The sequence below is a fragment of the Ovis aries genome, chromosome 9 (genome assembly GCF_016772045.2).
Source record: "Ovis aries strain OAR_USU_Benz2616 breed Rambouillet chromosome 9, ARS-UI_Ramb_v3.0, whole genome shotgun sequence".
Classification (NCBI taxonomy): Eukaryota; Metazoa; Chordata; class Mammalia; order Artiodactyla; family Bovidae; genus Ovis; species Ovis aries.
This window is the reverse complement of record NC_056062.1, coordinates 94,724,037-94,747,659: the sequence shown is the minus strand read 5'-3', so window position 1 is coordinate 94,747,659 and position 23,623 is coordinate 94,724,037. Positions and strand designations below refer to the sequence as shown.

Sequence of the window (23,623 nt, the reverse complement as noted above, 5' to 3'; positions counted from 1 at the left end):
AAACAAGTATTGTTCACTAGGCCCCTCCAAACTGAAAACCAAGTCTGGGATGAGACAGAAAGACTAAGGCAAGCAAAAGGGAAAAGGAGCCCAGCAGAAGCAAAAGCGTTCCAGGCAACAAAGGAAGTCTGCTGGGGTCAATACTCATAAGGGCTTCTCTGGGGCGGAGAAGGCCTGCAATGCAGGAGGCCCGAATTCGATCCCTGGGTGGGGAAGATCCTTTGCAGAAGGAAATGGCAACCCACTCCAGTACTCTTGCCTGAAAACTTCTATGGACGCAGGAGCCTGGCGGGCTAGTCCACGGGGTCACAAGATTCAGATATGACTTGACGGCTAAATCACCACAGCACCAATTAATATTCTCACAGAAATAAGAAAAGATACTATACCCGTGAAACAAGTACGGGATGATCTGATAAAGGAACAGGCAATGAACATGAAAATATTTTTTAAAATTAAGCACAGGAGAGATCAGAATTTTGAACAACTTCTTGTTTTCCAGCAGAGACTACAATCTATATTGATACTGAAACATTAATTTTTACCCAAAGAAAGCTTTCCTCTTCATTTTCATCAGGTATAAATTAACTACATCGATTTAAATGCTTTTATATTTACATTCACTCCTCTGAAAATCTCTGAAAGAAACGCTAAGACTCTCTCACACTGGAAACGTGGTTTGCTGTCATCCTCCTCTGCCTCCAGGGATACATGAAATCTGAACCTTTGTGCCCAGATCCCAACTCCGTACTCACTCTCTGGTAAGGAGAGACTGGCTCAGCAGATAATTCCACCATAATGGATTAAGTGGGTCACTCACCTTAACCAAGCTTAAACGCTTCAGACTGCACTTGGCCAGTGCGTGGATATCCCCAGAGCTGACGTCTCGAGCAGCTACTAGCTCTGAGGCTTCCTTCAACCTCCACCCCCCTACGTGTCCTGGCCCAGTGCTGAGGCCATCCACCCAGCTCCTGCCTGGGTTATAACTCGGCTGCTGGCGCTTCCACATGCTCAGCATTTATTCAGCACTTCCTCCTCCCTCCTCCCTGAAGCAGAGCTTCTAGTCACACCTATAGGCAACAACTTGATTATATTCCCTTCCCAACCAAGCAGGAGGGATGGCCTTACCCAAAGGAGAGAGGGACCAGCTTCAGGAAGCTGCATGCTCTTCCGCTCTCAGTCTTTCTCGTTGGGAGGGTCAGGAAGAGTGAAGGTGAGAGAGGGAAGATGCTAAAGGAACCTAGTTTTAAGGAGCTGCCAGAGGCTTATGGCAAAGAGTCAAAGCCTAAAGAGAGGTTTGGCAGGGCTAGAACAAAGTCAGAAGTAAATAATACCAAGCAAGTAGATGTTTGCAATATACAGGTTTTATCCACAAAAATACTAGTACTTCCCTAGTATTTCAGCTTTCCTTCCCTTTGACTTGAGGTATAGTTGGTTTACACGGTGTGTTACTTGTAGGTGTGAAGCAAAACAATTCAGAGACACACACACTCTCTTTTCCTGACTCTTTCCTGTTGCAGGCTATTGCAAGGTACTCAGTGCACCAGGCGCTTGTGTGTGTGTGTGCATCTATATAGCAGTCTGCATTTGCTGATTCCAAATCCCGCACTTATCCGCCCTTCTCCCTGCTCTGCGTTCTCCTCTCCTCCTTTGGTAGCCATAAGTCTGTTTTCTATGCCTGTACGTCTACTTCTGTTTTATAAATAAGATTATTTGTATCATTCTTTCAGATTTCACATGTAAGTGATATATGATGTTCATCTTCTGTCTGACTTCACTTAGCGTAAGAATCTCTAGGTTTATCCATGTTGCTGCAGACGGTATTACTTCCTTCTTTTTTACTGTTGAGTAATATTCCACGCCCTCTTTACCCATTCATCTGTTGGACACCTAGGTTGCTTCCACGTCTTGGCTATTGTAGACAGTGCTGCTACGAACACTGGGGCACACACATCCTTTTGAACGACAGTTCCCATCTTTTACAGATATATGCTCAGGAGTCGGAGATGCTGGATCACGTGTAAGTCTATTTTCAGGTTTTTTCCTCTTTTTCTCCCCCTTGGGTTAATACATACTACCTTCTATTGAAACTAATTTGCCTTCCCAATTATGCTGCATTATTTTCACAGTCAAAAAAGAGCAAAAGCAGTTTGAGGAGCTCAAGGCTGCACAATCACTCCGGCTTTGTACAAATAAAGTGTAATTCTTACACAAATTACTAAGACCAGGTATTCTAAAATTATTCTCCATTGAATAAAATGAACTGCCAAATCCAAAATATTTTTAAATGCTTTTACAGAGTGATATTTTTCATTTTATAGTGTATGTACTTAATAATCATTTTTCCTATATGCAACTAATGAAGCCTCACAAGTTGAATCAAGTTTTTAGAAATTCTATATTAATTAGCTTACATCCCTGTCAGGTCTTAATGAATGATTATTTATGAAAACAATGTTAAGACTGATAACCAAGTTCACATTTAGAAACAGGAAAAAGTGTTAAGTAACAACCCTTAAAAAAGTGTCAATTTCTTGAATAAAGAAAAACCCACGATCCAGCCTCACTCAATACGTGCAATGTGCTTAGTTATGGTTAAAGTCTAAGAAGCAATGCTCAAGCTAACACATTAACTTCTCTGGACTCGTATTTCATTCTGCTTGCAATCTCTACCTTCCTCTCCTCTAGCTAAATGGTATGAAGAGAAATTTTGTAAAGATGACTACATTAACCAGGAAGTATTCTTTCTGGCATACAATTAAAAATAATGAGAAACTAAATTTTCCTGGATAATTATTATAATAAATGGTGACCACAATATACAAGTAAATAGGAATATTCTGAATCTGGTGGGAAAAAAATTACAGACTGTTTCTACCCTACATTACCTCTATTAAGAATGTAGTTGGTGCCACTGAACTGCACAGTTAAACAGGAAAAAATATAGTATGTTTTAGATTATGTGACTTTGACTACAAAAAAAAAATTTTTTTAATTAAAAAAAAAAAAAAGATTAGTAGGAGACCGACCACCTAAGACCTTGCACACACAGTAACTGTGCCCGCAACGCCACCCTGAGCTGCCGCCACAGCGCTCCTCACCACGCGCCCCAACGCCACCCTGAGCCGCTGCCATAGAACTCCTCGCCAAGGGCCCTGGGCTGGGACGGAGCTTTCGAGGGCAGGAGTCCACTGTGGCCCCTTTGCCTGGCAAAGCAAGGAAGCTATTCTTTCTGCTTCACCTCCCGCAAAAAAAAAAAGAAGAGTTCTACAAGTATCCTATCTAAAAGAAAGCGTGTGAGAAAAAAGTATTAAGATAAAGCGTCAGGCCTGCACAGGTCACCGTCCTTACACCAGAATGAAACGCACGCTTGGTGACTCACGCAGACACTCCTTCAAAGCCGAAGCCTGAGCGCTGGCTAACTGTCTCTCTCTCTGTATAAGCTGCTCCTTGGAGAACCTTGGGAGTGACGAGAGGTCAAGAGGAGAGCCTGAGAAACAGGAAAAACCAGTATTAAAGACGGTTTATAACAACAATTAATATTTAGTTCTCAAGGAATGTGTTAAAACGTAATTAAGTCAATTATTTATCTTTCTTCATCTTGCATATTTCAAAGTAAACAGTAATAAATGAACAGCAGAAAATAAACACACTGAACTATTTTGCATCTTAAACTTTGACCTGCTCCTTAAATTCAGAGACTTTAGGCAGCAGAGCAGAAGTCCCTCCACGGCATCTTCTCCTTCAGCTGCTGAAACCACTGCACCAAGCACTGATGGACCGCAGGAGCGGTCTTCAAGGACGGCCTCCCCGTGAATCTGTTTCTGCTGCTCGCCTGCTGTGTAGACCTTCCACAATCAATCCAGGCTACCCCAGGAGACCAACAGGCATGGTGAGAGTGACAATGAAAGACGTAGGTCGCAGAAAGCCTCACAGCCTCTCAGAACACTCGCTCTAAGAGAAGGTGGCAACCGCACAAGACCCAGACTTCCCGGAGACGACGCCGTCGCGAGGAAGCCCAGGCTGGCTGGAGGACGGGCGTGTGAAGAGGAAAGCAGCCCAATCTGCTCCAGCCTCCTCAGCCCAGGCACCAAACACGTGGGGCAAGAGCCAGCCTACACGCCCGCCCCGTTAAGTCTTCAGATGAAAGAAGCCCCAGCCGTGTGTGCCGGCGATCACTCGTGGACCTTCGAAGCAGCGCCCAGTCGCAGCCCTGAGAGGCTTTAATAAGCAGTCATGGCCAGCTAGACTTGGGGCAGTGTGCCACACCGTGACGGACGACCCAGGCATGGAGCCTGGACAGTAAGAAAGGATGAGCAGTAAAGATGCTTGGGAGAAAGCAAATAACAATGGGAAGTAAATTCTAGAAAGATAAATTGTTTAAAGTAGAAAACACTGCAAATTTTCCTGTTTGGAACTGAAGGGATGACCTGTTACATTTTAAGAAGTATGATACGTAAGGGATTAATTCTCTGCATTCTAAATTGTTCAAATGTGTTACAAAATATTTAAAGTAAAAGCAAATTTACTGCCAGTGAAATGCAGTCTGAAGACAGTAAGTTCACTAAAAACCACGTAGTTGACTATTTACACAGACAAATGTAAAAATGCTTTGCTTGCCCTCTAAAGTTAACACTCACTCAATCTGGTTTCTTCTGTTGCTGCTTTCAGCTTTCCGTGAATTAAACTGAGCGCAAACAAGCCATTGATCTGGTTGGCTGAGTGAATCAACGTGGCTTTACACTTTCCATTGCCATTACCTCGTAACAGGAGATAATAGCTAGAACTCTCTCCTTTCACTTCAACATCTGGAACTAAACAAAAACAACTGTCTTGTTAAGCATGTGAAAATTCAGCAGACAACACAGCAGAATCATACATTTGATCCATAGGATATAACTACATCTCTGTTATTTTAAAACAAGGTGTCACTCAATATATTTGGGACAGCAGTTGTTCATTTAACTGAAAGTGAAAGTTGCTCAGTCGTGTCTGACTCTTTGCAACCCCATGGCCGATACAGTCCATCGAATTCTCCAGGTCAGAATACTGGAGTGGGTAGCCTTTCCCTTCTCCACGGGATCTTCCCGACCCAGGGATCAAACCCAGGTTTCCCATACTGTAGGCGGATTCTTTACCAGCTGAGCCACAGGGGAAGCCCTACTTATTTAACTTTTTAAAATTTAATTTATGCATTTAACTGAGGAAGCTGTTTAAAGCAGAGACGCATAACAAAAATGGTACTCATTAAGCATGTACATCTTACTTTAAATTAAAACTACGCAGACTCATCAATCGGAGAAGGGAGCGGCAACCCACTCCAGTGCTCTCGCCAGGAGAATCCCAGGGACGGAGGAGCCTGGTGGGCTGCAGTCCACGGGGTCGCGAAGAGGTGGACACAACTGAGCGACTTCACTTTCACTTTTCCCCTTCATGCATTTGAGAAGGAAATGACGACCCACTCCAGTGTTCTTGCCTGGAGAATCCCAGGACGAAGGAGCCTGGTGGGCTGCCGTCTATGGGGTCACACAGTCGGACTGACATGACTTAGCAGCAGCAGCAGCAGCATACTCACTGGTTATCTTCTGATGTGGCTCTTTAGAGTTCTAGTACATCTTTTCTATATATTCACACCCATAATGTATCAACTGCTATTTCCAGCTTCCGCTTCTTAAAAAGTGGAATAAGCTGAGCCCTGCACGCACACGCAGCTCCTCTGGTGGGAAAGGAGTGTGCACGTGCTCACGGGCGGCTTCTGGCTCCTGCACGGCACATCCACAACGGCCTTCACAGTGGGGTGTACAGCACTCACTACTGTGGCACGCCAGCGCTGCGAAGGTCGGCTGAGACAGCAAAAAGCAAACCAAGGCTACAGTGAAGTCAAGGAGAAACCGTGGAGCCTTGGCGAGTAAAAATAGAAACAGAAGCCTTTTTGTGAAGATGGTGAATTGGACATAAGCATTTATTTTCACTATCTCCTGAAATTCCATGAAATGAGAATAAATTAAAAACAGCAGAGAACTACAGGAACCAATATCTGAGAGAAGAGACAGCAGCAACTGAACTTTGAAAGCAGGAAAGATGAATGATTGGAAACAGACTTCAGACTCCCAGCTGCTAAGCTGAGAAAAACCAGGGAGAGTTTGGAAGCAACAAAATTTATATTACAACGCCCGACAGGGGACTCTGGGATGGCACCGGAAACAAAATACGGTGGAACAGTAAAACAGGCTGAGTCTGTCTCAAAGCTGTTCGGTGTCCAGATCCCTCCACATTCTGTCAGGCAAACGACCGTCCTTTCCCCAACCCAGGGGACTCGAGGTGGTTATTCTCTGGAGAAAGTAAAACAGAATGTCTCTGGCCTGGGAGATACAAGACAGAGCTCAGGGCTGAAGTTGATTATTCATGTATTAAGCGAATGCCGGTCTAAATACTGAGGCCCTTCACCCTTCTTCGCCCACGTAATTCCCAGGATTTTGGAAGCCAGAGAGCAGCTTTCGTTTGCAAATGTAGTCAGTACTAGTGTGCTGCGTGCCTAGTCGCTCAGTCGTGTCCGACTCTTTGCCACCCCATGGGCTGCAGCCCGCCAGGCTCCCCCATCCCTGGGGTCCTCCAGGCAAGCACACCGGCGTGGGCTGCCCTGCCCTCCTGCACGGGATCTTCCAGACCAGGGATCAAACCTGCATCTCTCATGCCTCTTGCACTGGGAGTCGGGCTGTTTACCACTGGTACCACCTTAAGTCTCTACTGCTGCTCCTACTGCTGAGTCGCTTCAGTCGTGTCCGACTCTGTGCGACCCCATGGGCTGCAGCCCACCAGGCTCCCCCGTCCCTGGGATTCTCCAGGCAAGAACACTGGAGTGGGCTGCCATTTCCTTCTCCAAAGTCTCTAAGCCACTTATTAATTGGGTTGTCTCCATACTATTGAGTTGTAAGAATTTTTTTTTTAATATCTGTCCATTTTAAGATAATATGATTGAAACTATTTCCTCTTAGTAGATTTTTAAATTGTTCCTTAGCAGAGTCTTTCAAAAAGAGGACAGGTGAATTTATTCAAAGCATTTAAATTCTGGTGAATTTTTAGGTTTCTTTTAATAGAGCACCCTTTTGGTATATGCTTTCTTACAGAGGTTTTATCCTTTTAGTGCTTGCATTTAGGCATATGTAACTTTACATATATACGTAATTGCATATATGTGTGTAATTTCTGAGTCTCTATAAGTGAACATTCAATTATCCCGGTGTATGTTAAAAAGACCATCCTTTTCTCACTGGCATGCCTGTCTGTTCTGCTCCACTGACACACTTGAGCTCTGTCTTGATTCTTACAGCTTTAGAGTGCACTGCAAATCAGGCAGTATAAATTCTCATAAGCTGCTCTTCCTTTTCAAAATTGTTTTGGCCATTCTAGATCTTTGTAATTTCCTGTAAATCTAGTATCAGAAACTGTCAAACTGATTTGACAATTTCTATGAAAAGGCCTCCTACAATTTCATTAGAGATTAGACTGAATCTATTCCCTGTAACTCAGATGGTAAAGAATCCGCCTGTAACACAGGAGGCCTGGGTTTGATCCCGGGGTCGGGAAGATCCCCTGGAGAAAGGAACAGCTGCCCACTCCAGTATTCTGGCCTGGAGAATTCCATGGACAGAGGAGTCTGGCGGGCTCCAGTCCAGGGGGTGGCACAGAGTCGGGCGCGACTGAGGGACTCACGCTCCTACCGCACCGCTATACGCCAGTGTGGAGAAAAGGGCCAGCGTGATAATGCTGAGTTTCCAAACCGTGACCACGCCGCACCCCTCCACTCACTGTTCTCTTCTTTCAATGCCCTCAGTGATGTTTGGCGGTTGGCAGGGTACAGGTCTTGGACTTTCTGTTAGATCGAGCCCCCTGTGTTTCATTCATTGATTTCTGGTCTAATTTCCTTCCTCTCCTTAACTCAGATTTACTATTCTTGCTTCCTGAGGTTAATGTCGACTTTAGGCCTTCCTTCCATTCTAAGATAAGCATTCAGAGCCTCTCAGAACTGCAATGAGGGGCTTTTCCTATGTTTGTTTCCACTTTCATTAGGTTAAAAGCGTGTTTTTAATTTGACCTGTGGGCCATTTAGAAGTGTGCTTAAATTTTAGTTTCCAAATATTTAAAGTATTTCTCAGATTTCTTTCTGCTGTTGCTTTCTAATTTAATTCCATTATAACTGGAGAAAACGTTGTGTATTTTTATCCTTTCAAATTTACTGAGCCTTGTTTAATGGCCTAACAAACATATAGTCTATCCTGAAGAAAGTCCCATCTGTGCTTGAAGAGAACAAGTATGCTGTTCCACAGTATGTTTAATAAAAGTTAATACAGTAAAGTTGGTTGATTGTTTTTACTACTGATTTCTAGCATCTAGAATAATGCCCTGAATACAGGGAGCATACAATAAATTTAAGTTTTGCTGACTGAAAGAATGCTTTGTCTTTGCCATGGAAATCTCTTTAAAAATCTTTATCCAAGTCCTTTACTTCTTCTCAAGGGCAAAAATATTAATAAAATAAATTACACTGAGTCACCTTAACCTTGTCAGTTTCAGCTCACTATTTTGAAACACTTTTACCCCACTGATTGGAGTATGAAGAAGGCACAAGCTTCCTCGATGCAAAGTACTTTATTAGTCCTAACTAACAAATTTTTTCTTTTGGCCGAGTATCTTCAAAATGTTTCCTTTCAAAAGAATTCCAATTTTTAAAGGATGTGGCAAAAGTAGAACTCAGGGTGGGGAAATGGTCACAGACGGCCAGTAGAAAGACTCGGGTGGAGATTCCGGCTTCATCCTGCGACCTCAGGCAAGTTTCCTGATTTCTCTGTACCTTAGCTTTTTCATTCTTTATATAAAATTAGGCAGTGATCAACATCCAATTTTTTGACAACTTCATAGAACATCTCCGTGAACATATGGTGTACCAGGTTCTTTTCATTAAACAACTGGATTTTTAGTACAAGTTCAAATATCGAGGGCTTTCTTCAGAAACGCAGCAGGGTTTGGTGACTCGCGTTTGTTTCCATAGCTCTTTCACATTTGTCCCAGGACCATAACACTCGGATACTTCAGCAAAGATCACTTTTAAAAACCATTCTTTTGCCATTCAATTTAAGCATATTTCAAATTGGGCACTGTTCTATTTTAGGTCAAATTATATGAATTGCTGCTATTTAACAATTTTCGACATACCGCAGTTCAAACTAATACACATATGTATTATATACATCCCTTGATTTCTCACATTAAACCTGAAGAACTGATAAAAACTGGAACACTGCAGTCTATTCAAAGTCTTTCTTCACTTTTCCAGAAAGCAGTTACTACTAACTGGAAATACAATCTACATTTCACTGATTATTTCACAATTATCTTTGAGCACCTATTCAGTGTCCGGACTTCCCTGGTAGCTCAGAGGGTGAAAAAAATCTGTCTGCAGTGCAAGAGACCTGGGTTTCGATCCCTGGGTGGGCCAGCTCCCCTGGGGAAGAGAGCAGCTAGCCCCTCCAGCATCCCTGCCTGCAGAATCCCATGGACAGAGGAGCCTGGTGGCCGCAGTCCATGGGGTCCCTCAAGGGTCAGGCACTGTTCAGGGCACTGAGAGCGAAGCAACAAGTGAAAGTAAAACGCTCAGCCTGTCTCCTCTCCTGCCCAGCGAGAGAAATGGACACGCAGCAGGCGCACTAGAGGCGGGAGGCCCTACGGAGAGAGCTGGAGCTGGGACGATGAGAGGGCGGCAGGAGCGCAGTCCGAGAGCAAACGGCTGCGGGGGAGCGGTTCCCCAAAGCCGAGACCCGGCCACTCCGGGTGAGAGCTAAACCTGCGACCCCAGCACCGTGGAAGCTCCCCAAGGGCAAGCTCTTTGTTCAACTTACTGCCGGTCCAGCGTGAAAGACACACCTAGTATGTCTCAGCTGCTCACTACAAGTCTGTTGAAGGACTTTAGTATTTCACACCTAGGCTAATACAAACAAACGCCTACATGCACCCCCCTGAGCAGACATTCGCACCACAAATGGCAGCAGTCGTAGCCTTCGCACATGTTCCATTCATGTATCAGCTCCGGGGGTCATTTCTAGTCGGTCACCGCCAAAGGCACTGTTCTGTACTCAGTGTTTGTATGACTCGGTGTTTCGCGTGAGCGTCTGTGTGCGTCGTGCTTTGCGTTTGCACACATGAGACTTACAGCTCCTTCTCCATACCTGTTTCCTAAGCTATAGCGTAAATTCTAGAGGAGAAGCCCCGTCTGCCTTGCTCACCACCAATCCCCACACTGCAGCACCCTCCCTAACTCAGAGCACCTACAAAGCGTGAACAGAAGGGTATGACTGAATGAATAATTAGCAAGATCATAAAAGTACAAAATCAGGAGGAGTTTCAGCAAAGACTATAAAGTGTAGTTTGGAGGAAAGGGAACATGGAAGGCACCATCAAAGAACAGCTGGGCAGGATTCATAGGCTGTGGGGAAACAGAGTTTTGATTTAGAAGTTCCTATCTTATCTGGCAGCGAGAGGCTACCGGTAGGGGCACCACAAAAGGGCTATGATGTTTCCCATGAAAGAGGCGTCAAACATACACTAGCTAAAACTTGGCTACTCTTCGCAATAGAACTTTTGCCAGGGGGATAATTTCCCCTACAGGAAGGGTTATGAGTAACACAGAACTTAATAATCAACTGTCCAATTTGATTGCTTCTACTTCCAACATTTAAAAAAAAAAAAGTACTGTGAAGTGTCAGCTTAATCAGCCCTTAATGATACAGCCTAATCAGTAATCAACAATCTGGCTTCAAAGACGGTCATGTGATAGATTTTCAATTATTTTTCAGAAGTTACCAATATAAATCCCCGAATTTAAAGAGGAGATTAAAAAAAATCAAATCAAGCCAACTGATAAGGTATTTTCTTAGACCTGCAATAAAAACTATTAAGGAAAAAAAAAAAAAACTAAGTAAATTCTAAATCAAAAAAATTTATCTTATTTATTTTATCTTGGAAAAAATTACAAGAGGAAAAACAAATAAAGGGCTGTCCAGAATACACTCAAGTTTAGTTAAGAGACGTTAGTGTTCAATCCATGTTAATAGCTTTCAGTTCAGTTCAGTCGCTCAGTCGTGTCCGACTCTTTGCGACCCCATGAATTGCAGCACGCCAGGCCTCTCTGTCCATCACCAACTCCCAGAGTTCACTCAGACTCACGTCCATCGAGTCAGTGATGCCATCCAGCCATCTCATCCTGGGTCGTCCCCTTCTCCTCCTGCCCCCAATCCCTCCCAGCATCAGAGACTTTTCCAATGAGTCAACTCCTCGCATGAGGTGGTCAAAGTATTGGAGCTTCAGCTTTAGCATCATTCCTTCCAAAGAAATCCCAGGGCTGATCCCCTTTAGAATGGACTGGTTGGATCTCCTTGCAGTCCAAGGGACTCTCAAGAGTCTTCTCCAACCCCACAGTTCAAAAGCATCAATTCTTCTGATAGACAGAGTGCCTGAAGAGCTATGGACGGAGGTTTGTGACATTGTACATGAGACAGGGATCAAGACCATCCCCAAGAAAAAGAAATGGAAAAAGGCAAAATGGTAGCCTAGGAAGCCTTACAAATAGCTGAGAAAAAAAGGGAAGTTAAAGGCAAAGGACAAAAGGAAAGATATACTCATTTGAATGCAGAATTCCAAAAACTAGCAAGGAGAGATAAGAAAGCCTTCCTCAGTGATCAAGGCAAAGAAATAGAGGAAAACAACAGAATGGGAAAGACTAGAGATCTCTTCAAGAAAATTCAACATACCAAGGGAACATTTCATGCAAAGATGGGCTCAATAAAGGATGAAAATGGTATGGACCTCTAGTGGAGGTGATGGAATTCCAGTCGGGCTGTTTCAAATCCTAACAGATGAAGTTGTGAAAGTGCTGCACTCAATATGCCAGCAGATCTGGAAAACTCAGCAGTGGTCACAGGACTGGAAAAGGTCAGTTTTCATTCCAATCCCAAAGAAAGGCAATGCCCAAAGAATGCTCAAACTATGCATAATTGCACTCATCTCACACGCCAGCAAAGTAATGCTAAAATTCTCCAAGCCAGGCTTCAACAGTACATGAAATTCCAGGTATTCAAGCTGGATTTAGAAAAGGCAGAGGAACCAGAGATCAAACTGCCAACATTCACTGAATCATCGAAAAAGCAAGAGAGTTCCAGAAAAACATCTACTTCTGCTTTATTGACTACACCGAAATCTTTGACTGTGTGGATCACAACAAACTGTGGAAAATTCTTGAACAGATGAGAATACCACACCACCTGACCTGCCTCCTGAGAAACTGTATGCAGGTCAAGAAGCAACAGTTAGAACTGGACATGGAACAACAACAGACTGGTCCCAAATCCTGAAAAGAGCACGTCAAGGCTGTATATCGTCACCCTGCTTATTTCACTTCTATGCGAAATACCAGGCTGGGTGAAGCACAAGCTTGAATCAAGAATGCCAAGAGAAATATCAATCACCTCAGATATGCAGATGACACCACCCTTATGGCAGAAAGTGAAGAACTAAAGAGCCTCTTGATGAAAGTGAAAGAGGAGAGTGAAAAAGTTGGCTTAAAACTCAACATTCAGAAAACTAAGATCATGGCATCCGGTCCCATCACTCCATGGGAAATAGATGGGGAAATGGTGGAAACAGTGGCTGACTTTATTTTTTGAGCTCCAGAATCACTGCAGATGGTGACGGCAGCCATGAAATTAAAAGACACTTACTCCTTGGAAGAAAAGTTATGACCAACCTAGACAGCATATTCAAAAGCAGAGACATTACTTTCCCGGCAAAGGTCTGTCTATTCGAAGCTATGGTTTTTCCAGTAGTCATGTATGGTTTTAAGAGTTGGACTATAAAGAAGGCTGAGCACCAAAGAATTTATGCTTTTTAACTGTGGTGTTGGAGAAGACTCTTTAGAGTCCCTTGGACTGCAAGCAGATCCAACCATTTCACCCTAAAGGAGATCAGTCCTGAATATCCACTGGAAGGACTGACTGAGGCTGAAGCTGAAGCTCCAATACTTTGGCCACCTGATGGGAAGAAGTGACTCACTGGAAAAGACCCTGATGCTGGGAAAGATTGAGGGCAGGAGGAGAAGGAGACAACAGAGGATTAGATGGCTGGATGGCATCACTGACTCAAGGGACATGAGTTTGAGCAAGCTCCGGGTGTTGGTGATGGACAGGGAAGCCTGGCACGCTGCAGTCCATGGGGTCACAAAGAGTCGGACACGACCGAGCAACCGAACTCAACTGAACTAGGGTGACTTGTAAAATAGGTAAACAAAACAGCCGGTAAACTAAAACTCTAAATCTCCTGCCCTGATGACTCAGTGAGATATACATCTAAAACTTTAAACTCTAGCTTTAACTTTCCACATAAATGCTACCTGCATTTCAGATTCAACATTTGTTAACACTGATTTCAATATCTCACCTATTTCCTACAAAGTACTGGGAAAGCCACTGATTGTAAAACTGTATTCCCTGGCACTCTAGGGCTCTAGAGTGTCTCTGCAGCTTTCCCAGTAAATAACCTGCCCACAATATGGGAGAGGCAGAAGACGCAGGCTCAATCCCTGGGTCGGGAAGATCCCCTGGAGAAGGAAATGGCAAGCCATCCAGTACTCTTGCCTGGAGAATTCCAAGGACAGGGGAGCCTAGCAGGCTACCATCCATGGGGCACAGAGTTGGACACGGCTGAGCATGAGCACTTGACTTGAGAGCATCTCCAGAGATCACAGCAGGGCAGACACGCATCTGCAGTCCCACCACAGCGTGGAGCACAACAGCTAACCATAAGCTCACAGTTAAACTAAACGAAAGAAGCGTCCGACTCTCAGCGACCCCATGGACTATATGGTCCATGGAAATCTCCAGGCCAGAATCCTGGAGTGGGCAGCCTTTCCCTCCTCCAGGGGATCTTCCGACTCCAGGGACTGAACCCAGGGCTCCCACACTGCAGGCGGGTTCTTCACCAGCTGAGCCCCCAGGCACAGGCCACAAGCGCTGTCCAACTGGAACGAACACTGGCGGAGAATACAAAGGAACGCCCTTTGGCGATGTGACTTCGGACAAGCGGACAAGCGACTTTAACATCTGACCCACCATTACTTCAGGAAATACTAGTTTTGATTTAAATAATCTGAATTTATAGTAGAAATTAATGACATCTTGAATGTAATAGATTATTAGAGGCCTGGGTTCAAATCCTTGGAGAAGTTAACAGAGCTATTAACTGGAAGAGACAGGATTTGCAACAAGATTCTGCCAATTAATAGCTCTGTAATTTCTCGAAGCCCCAATTTTCCACATCTGTTGAATGGGTATAAACGTAATTTCATAAGGTTATTATAAAATTTTAATGAATCAAGATTTCTAAAGTACTCAGAATAGTGCACAGCATATAAAAAGTTGTTAAATTCTATTAATCGCATCAGAAAATTGTAACAAGTTTATTTTTTAATATATCATGTAATAATCACTTTATTTCCATCAATTTTATTCCCAAAATGGCTCTAAGAAACCCAGGTTCAATATAATTAGCTATCTAATTAACCAAGATTTCTGTCTTTTGAACACTGATATTTTACGAATGAATTAAGGTGGTTGTATATATGTTGCAGTAGGTTATTAGATTAAAAAAATCTTAATATGATACAGGTCTTTCTCAGTTAGTAGTAATAAGTAGCATATTTTCTCATGAAGAAGTGTTATCTCTGTTTCAGATTCTGTATGTGCGTTATCTACGTTACACCACGGACACTGGACTGCTTACCACTGACTGTCCTAGGTTTTCTCGCCATGTACTCCTTCCACCTTCGTGAACTGAGCTGGCTGGGAGGAGGAGCAGGTATGCGACCAGTGGTACACGGCAACACAAAAAGAGCTCCAGCCTGGATAAAACAGAACGCACTTTAGTGACTGCGCACAGAAAGCAACTTCAAAACAGCATCACCTGACAATTCTCTACTCACATTTCACCTACATACCACACCTTTAATAACGCTCTCTCCCAAAAATTTCACTATAAAAGCTAAAAAAACAAAAACCCAAAACACAGCCTCACCTCTACCAAAAAAGAAAAAGCCAAAAAACGTAGAAAGGTTAGAGTTAGCTATAAGCGTTCCTTTTCCTTCCACGGAGTCACATATCTGAAAACCATATTTACAATATTTAAGTTCAGGTTGTGAGTATAATTTCTTAGTTTATCTGCAAATCAATGAGAGGCCACAAATTTATCTGTCCTCAAAAGATTCTGGTCACACTAAGCCATAATTTTATAACTTTGGGTCTAAATGGATTATTGTTCTGGCTTCAAAATTAGAATCAAAAGGCAATTTCATAACTTCTGTTCCTAGATATCAGAGACTTAATGCTAATAGGTATAAAATTCAGAGAAACCATGAACTGCATGCCAGAAAACATATAGCAGCGTCCAAGTGATTTATGACCAAGCTCAACTTAGTCATCCTCATATTCCCATGGCTGGGTGCACAGATGCTCATTAAATATTTGTTCCCCCAAACAGAACAGAACATATTTAGGTGATTTCTCAGTTTGATTAGGCACTGAACAATACAGATTGCAACCCTGAACGCTGTACTTTGCTTGTTATTTTAGAAATGTGAGCTACAAAACCAGCACATCTCGATAAACACATTTTTTAAATTTGGGTGAAATTTAGGCACAAAGCATCTCAAATCTAAAGCAAAGTCACTTTTAATTGTCTTTTGTAGACAGATGGGTTCTATGAGGTATGTGACACAAAGTTAATTAACTTTTTGCTGCTATTTATTATTTTTGCTTACGTATTCTTAACAGTTATAAAAATAAGTCTACCGGGGCAAAAAAAGGAAGGTAAAATTAAATATGTTTACTTTCCTTTATTATTACAGCCATAATCTTTTTAAGTCAAATATATTCTACATACTCAAGATTAGACATTAAAATAAAAATATTTAGGAAAATAATCATTAATTCTAAAAGATATCTGTTTAATTTTCTAAACATTAAGTCCTAATTCTTCCTCCTTGCATAAATAAGACTTCTTAGCCCAAAATGCACGACAAGACCATCTGGCCCAAAGGGCAAATGAAGCTGTAATGTCAGTATGCCAGACCAGAGTCCAGTTATAGTTTAACAATTACATGACCGTTAAAATCATAGTTACAGCTTAACAATGCAGAGATGCTAAACACAGTTCAAAGCATAACTTATACCCTGGTATAAACATCCCGATCCACCATCCAGATAAATAACCACATTTCTGAGACAGCCTGTTTTTGATTAAACATTTACTACAAAAATGAAAACAGACATTTCTAAATCACATCTGCTCTAATTTCCTACAAAATAAACTTACGTCAGTAGTTTACACGACACTGACAACAAACTTGGATTCTGACGAGCTGTGCTCACTCCTACACGAACCCTTAGGCAGACTCTGAGAGACTTGAGAAGGAGGCTTCTGGCCTCACCTTCTGTTTCAAAATTTAAGACGACATTCCAAACCCCGTTCAGAGGGCAAACACCGAACAAGCAGGCACTAGCATGGCAGTCGTTATCCTAGCCTTATAGATTCTCGTCTTCAACAAAGATGTTCCTGCCCACACGATGAATAGAGATTACGACTCCCCCACAATTTTATCTTGCCTTTTTCTAATCTAATAGGCATTCTTCTAAAAGGTCTTTACTTTTATTCTGGGGATAATCAAACATTCTTTTTAAGCTCAGACGTCGACCTAGGATCACATAAATCACTGGAATTTAAGCACTGCGGTAGCCTCCCACGGAGGGACCTTGCCCACTTTATTCTCTCCAGTACCTGCAACAAGCAAATGGCAGGCAGTCCAAAAAACAGAATAAATAAATGAAAACCATGGTATAGAGCACTGGGATTATTTCAAGCAATGAGCATGCAATTTAAAATTTTCTTTCAAAAAACGTAAGAGACTAATTTTAACCCAATGTAAAAGGACAATGAACTGTTTCACATTTACAGATCTATCAGCCAAATTACATAATCTATGTTTTCAAAAATTATCCCTTTTGCTGCGTTAAAGTAGGAACATGTATTTAAAGATCCAATATTTGTCCCTGACTGATAAAGTACAGTCCAATACTCTATAGTCACTGCCCAAGAAACGGTAAGAATGACAGTCTAACACAACGACTTAACTAGAACAGCTGAAAACATGACATGGATACCGACAGTTCAGCGTCTCCTGGGTTGGCCTTGCCCATCTTCAATAGATGGATTAGTAATTATTTTGTACCTGTGCCGAATTACAGGTATATGCCTGATTTTGACCTGAAACATTATCTATAAAACTAAGGACTAAAGATTTCATTGTAACTTCAAAAACAGGGTACCTAGAGCTTTATACATTTCGAGAAACTGTTTCACTTAAGTGTGTCTATCATCTGGGCCATATAAATATTTTGCCACAGAACTGAAATCAAATGTGAAAGGAGTAGGTTAACTATAATCTAACATAGCCTGAAACCTTAAAGCAATTACCAATCATGAAGCTTATTTTTGAAAATCTCTTCTAAAAAAACAAAAATCACTTCCTGTCTGGAGTGGACTCTGGAGTTCTAAAAAGTCAAAAATATTTTCATATGAATTAGGACCAAAACAATGTGTTATGTGAAAGAAACCAAATCATCACACAAAGACAGATTAAACAAATATATATTCCCTTTTCTCACACATCTGTAAACACTGAGTTAAAAACAAAACAAAACCCCCCTTTCTGTACCTCGCCACACAGGGAAGAAATCTGCTCCACCAGCAACCTGGAGCTCTGCTTGGTGCTGTTTCTTGTCAGTCCCCTGTACTGAGGAGTTAAAGGAATGAGGAATGGTTGGCTGTCAAATAACTTAACTTCCTAAAATAAGTCTGATCCTCCAACTCACAGGATATTTAAAATCATTTATCAAAAATTTTAAACTAGGAACTCACAATTACTCCTCTCCTTAAGGACAATTATTTTTCTGATTCTGAAGATCCACCAAGAAGCAGGGATACTGCAAACTATTAGAACCAGAGATTTTAAAAACTGGAGCTTCTGAATAAAAATTCAAGAACACCGTATGTACTAGTGTTTCATTTCCAATCAACAACAAATTCTTTTTATACAAAACACTGTTATTAGGCATATTCTTAAAACGTCTTAGATATATTTTCTTTAAAAAGATTCTAAAATACGCTGAATATTTGCAGACAGTGTGATGGCATTCATATTGACTTAGGTATTTAAAGCAATACAGTAGAATGGCACTTTTATCTATCCTGTCAATGTCAAGAGAAACATCTGAACCTTCCAAAAGTATCTAAATAATTTTGTTTTTCTTCACAGACTCCTAACATTTTTCCCTCTTCCCTACCCCACAAACGCGTGACAATTTCAGGAAGCCTCCCGCCTATCCTAAAGGCGTAAGCGCACTACCTGAAGGAGGGTTCTTTTCTGCAAGTTGTAGCCCTTCTCTTAAAACAACGGCAATGAAAGGTAACTGATATTATTAAAAAATGAAAAGCAACAAAAGTACAGCCGCATATTTAAGTGTGGTGGTGCCAGGAAAAAACTCTATTTGACACAGAAACTGTGGTCTATGATGAACAGGTAAATGAAAAGGATACAACTCAAATTCAATGTCTGACATATAGCAGGAGGGCAGATCTGATAATTTTATCATCTGCACAAACTCTAAAGCAGGGCCATAATAATGAAAAACCTAAAAAAGAAAATAAAATTATGTAAGGGTTTAAATACCAGAAATAAAATGAAAGTGAACAAATTAGTGATCAGGTTTTAAACCTTTAAAATTGGTCTTAAAAAGACAGTATTTATATATTATGCAAGCCAAACACTTCATTCTCTATAACAGACAAGAATTTCTTCCATTCCAATTCTAGCTTTCCGAGTGGAGAGATAGACATGGAGATTTCCTAGAAAGGAAAGTTTCCAGAAAGAGTTTACAGGAAGAAAGTAAGTCTAAAAAGAGGTAAGCAACAGAGCACAAGAGTTCTCAACTTATCCTGTTTATCTCTAGCTAGACAGACAGACACGCCAGGAGGCTAGGTTACTGCAGTGGGTCTGAAAAACTGAAAAAGAGAAAGAAAGGATGCACCAGAATGGACTCTGACTGGTATGCTGAGATGAAAAAAAAAAAAAAAAATCCTTGGAGAAAATACCAAAGTAATTAAAGAAAGAACTAGTGAAATCAAGAGCGCTAATTAACGAAGCAAGCTCCACTTGAAGAAATGAGATTAAGGATTTCTTTGGATAGAGTCTAAAACTAAACTAAGACTGAGCTAGTGAAGAAGGTATTTCCAACGTTGGGGTTAGAGTACTTAATAGGAAGGGCAAAGAAAAGCTAACCCATCTTCAAGCAACACAAAATCTTAAACTTGCAGGAATCTGACAAACTTTAGCAGATACGATTATGTGTGTGTATGTGTGTGTAAACACAAAAATACAAGACACACACAGTGTGTATTTACACAAAGATTCGTATACTCAAGGGTATGGTTTTTTCAGTATTCACACGTGGATGTGAGAGCTGGCTCATAAAGAAAGCTGAGCGCCCAAGTATTGATGCTTTTGAACTGTGGTGTTGGAGAAGACTCTTGAGAGTCCCTTGGACTGCAAAAAGATCAAACCAGTCACTGCTAAAGGAAATCAATCCGAAATATTCATCAGAAGGACTGATGCTGAAGCTTCAATACTTTGGCCACCTGATGTAAAGAGCTGACTCGTTAGAAAAGGCCCTGATGCTGGGAGAGACTGAAGGCAGAGGGGACGACGGAGGATGAGATGGTTGGATGGCATCACCAACCCAACTGACATAAGTTCGAGCAAGCTCTGGGACTGGTGACAGACAGGGAAGCCTGGTGTGCTGCAACCCACAGGGTCGCAGTCGGACATGACTGAGCGCCTGAACTGAAGCATGCGTTTGTGTGTGTGAACACAGAGACGGAGAGATCAAAGCCTGTCCTCTTTCCGCTGTGTCATGCTCCCTTCAAACTGAATCCTAGAAAGCTCAAAAGTTAAGTTCAAACCTAAAGTGGCTTCAGGCCTATAGTGACCTAACATTAGGATCATTCCATTTTGAAAAGAATCTAAAACAGTGATAGTTTTCCCAACATTCAATGCTGATAACACACTGTAATTTAAGAACAATTATAATAAAAGTTGTATGAATCAGCACACTTAAGCACATGCATTAGCTAAGTTAACTGAAGATTCAAATGTATCTTATAATGATATTTATGAATGGATGATTGCAAAAACAAACACAGATTACCTTTGGCAAAATATCTTTATCCTTTGATGGTATTAACTTTTTGTTAAGAAAGCAAGTTTTTAAATTAGATGTACTAAAATTCTTCTGTGTGACTCCCTTTAAACAAAATTCAGGAAAACTTACTTCACTTCCAAACTGAAAAGAAACAAAGAGAGCTCAGTTACAGACATCATGAATTAAGTTATGAAGATTAAGACATCTTATTGCAACATAAAAGTTGAGGGGAAAACCATATATAAATTCATTTCTGATTCCTCGGATCAAAATGCATTTCTTCCATTTACGTACACATCATTCATGTTTCAACTTACACATGAATTTTCCATGAAACGCTCTCCTTGGCCTTTCACTAGCCCACAAGAGTATGTTAAGCCCACTTTCTGGAACCACAGGGGCTTCCCTGATGAATCAAATGGTTAAGAATCTGCCTGCAGTGCAGAAGACTGGGGTTCAATCCCCAGGTTATTAGGAAGATCCCCTGGAGAAGGGAATGGCAACCCACTCCAGTATTCTTGCCTGGAGAATCCCATGGACGGAGGTGCCTGGTGGGCTACAGTACATGGGGTCCCAAAGAACTGGACACAACTGAGCGACTAAGCCTAACAGACTGAAATACATCAAATACCAGAAATACTTATTTCAACGTGGATACAACTTACATGCAATGAAATAAAGCAGCTTGGACAAACATGAACTCAACTAATGTTAAAAGCCATGTTTTAAAATAATGTTACATTCTAGAACTGCAGTGCCCCAAACAATCATAGTGCCTATTTAAATTTAAATAAAGTGAAAAATTCAGTTCTGTGTTTGAAGTAGTCACATAGAAAGTTCTAGTAGCAACATGAAGCCAGTGGGCTATTGTATAAGCATAAATTCAGAACATTTCTATTAATGAAGAAGTTCTACTTAGATAAGTGTTTTTCCAGAACACCTTCAAATTGTACATTTTCACTAGGATTCATTTATATTATCTGTGTTGTAAATAAAGTTGAAAGGCCTGCCTTGTAAACTGTGGTAACAGAAATCCACTTACCTTCCTCTCCCATATCTGAATCTTTCCCCTCCATAGCTCCTTTGAATCAATAGCATTTCTGAGATCCTCAAAAGATACAATATTAGCAGAAAGGTATTCTGCAATTTTCTGATAATTTCTATAAATAAAAAGTTCATGACAATTCAATACAGGCTTTTAAATTTGACTTAGATTTGATGGTTATAGTTAACTACGAGCAAAACAAGCAAAATGTAAAGTTTACATTTCTGCTTTTATCTACTAATATTATAGAACAGTCATTAAACCAGCCTCTGGAGACGTTTCCAGCATATGTTCAGTCAATCGCAGCATCACCATGGACTGTGAACACTCAGCCTTAACGCTACAGATGACTAGGTTCTCCTACTGCTATTTACCGGCTTTAGCGTGTCAGACACACACATATGTACACACACACAGACAGAAAGAACGGAGTCCACAGCTTCAGAAGAGCTGCTTTCCCGAACTGTCCCCACAGCAGTTCTGCGTGAAACGCCTCAACAGCTCTGACAGACTACCCTGACTCCATGCGCCCAGCTCCTCCCGGAACGTCAGTGAACAAGGTCGGATCTCACTTTCGTAATTCCCCAGCAAATACCACTGTGCTTGGCATAGTGACAGCGGTCAATAAACAGTTGCTGAATGAAGAAAATCATGAAGTGAACAAATCCAACACCTATTTAAGGATCAAAACTAACGCACAGTTGATCCTTACTCAAGTGTCATAAAACACAACAGTATTTCTCTATTTCTACATTGCACATAAAACAAAAAGCACATGACATCATCAGCCCCGCGTATCCACACACCCGCGGCATCATCACAGTGCCCACTGGATGATACAGGCCTATCTAAAACCACGCAGTGTGTCTGGAGAAGAATGCTCAATGATGGTTCAAAAACAGTGTCCGTAATATTTACTAAAAACTTAAAACTTCTGAGAAATATAAAGATGAAATAAGGGAAATCCAAGTTCTTCTCAATGAAAAAATTCTCTAACTGCAGTAGGACATATTGGGTTGGTCAAAAAGTTTTAGTTTTCCCATAAAATGTTGGTTTCTTGGCCATCCCATAAAATTGTCACATTTTTAAAAATCTTCAAATGCTGGGTCTATTAAAAGCAGGGAAGCAAGTTAACTGTAAAAACAAACAGCACAGATAGCTTACATTTCACAATGATCTCCTGCGATAGTGACTTTTGCTGAATACCATTCCTTCAAATGTTTTAATGCTCCTACAGCAGGCAAACAGTCTCTCAGTTTCGGAGGATCTTTGTCAGAAGGCAACAGTATTATATCTATCATTGCTCTACCTAGAAAGAAATAAAAGCATTTTTATAAGTTTTTTACATTTTTGTTTTGGAGCACAGTTGATTAAATGTAACTTTTTAAAGACGTTAGACCCTAAATGCCTCAAAACAGTATTCTGGACAATTGAATTTTATGTTTATTTAGAAGATGAAGGAGGATTTTAACTTTAATTTCTGAAATTCTTCAAAACAATACACATCTTCAGGAGTCTGAAATTTTTAAGTGTTCATCACTTGATTTAAAGCCATCTTATCTTGAAACAGCTAGCATATGCCACAAAAACAATGGACTATGCCATAATCACTTGCCAATTATGTGCCAGTGGTTAATAACACATCGCTGTGAGCCCATCAATGCTACTGCTGCTCTGAACAGAGGGGAAAAAAACGTGCAATTCATTATGCTCCTCTATGCTTAATCTTCTTACACAAAAGGGAATGAGCTAGTGTAGAACTGTGACGCTCAAATAAATTATTTCTCTTTTTAAAGAACAGTAAGACACTCAGAAAATTCAATTATACTGACAATATCACTGGTTCCTAAGAAAGAAGGTTAACTTCATGAAACTTTAAATTTTCTAAAATGATAAATTTTACTGAAGGATAAGAAAAATCAAAATCAAACAGAAACCAAACAAAAGTATGACAATGAAAGCATTTCAATTTGCCAAAATAGCAACTCTACATTTCATATTTTGAACTTCATAGAAAAAAACTGATGCTTATCTGTCAATGTACTCAGCTGTTTTCCATAGAAGATCTTTTATGCTAAAATACAGTCCTGAATATAAGGACTAGATTGTGAGCTGAAGTCCTTTATGATAACCACAGACTTTACTTACCACTCTATACTCAGCTCCGCGTACAACGCCTGACACGTAACAGACACAACAGATATCTGCTTAATAACTGACCTCC

General features: G+C 41.2%; 1 protein-coding gene across 1 annotated transcript in view; it reads right to left on the bottom strand.

Moving 5' to 3' along the window:
* Positions 1-23,623, bottom strand: part of MTBP (MDM2 binding protein) — a 67,666-nt gene that overhangs the window by 37,056 nt on the left and 6,987 nt on the right. The window contains exons 6-13 of the mRNA XM_027973275.3: positions 22,564-22,708; positions 21,397-21,514; positions 20,361-20,495; positions 18,694-18,788; positions 17,813-17,885; positions 14,827-14,944; positions 4,641-4,814; positions 3,383-3,490 (exon numbers count right to left, since the gene is read on the bottom strand). Of these exons, the coding sequence (XP_027829076.1) occupies positions 3,383-3,490; positions 4,641-4,814; positions 14,827-14,944; positions 17,813-17,885; positions 18,694-18,788; positions 20,361-20,495; positions 21,397-21,514; positions 22,564-22,708 (966 nt within the window). The remainder of the gene's footprint in view (positions 1-3,382; positions 3,491-4,640; positions 4,815-14,826; positions 14,945-17,812; positions 17,886-18,693; positions 18,789-20,360; positions 20,496-21,396; positions 21,515-22,563; positions 22,709-23,623) is intronic.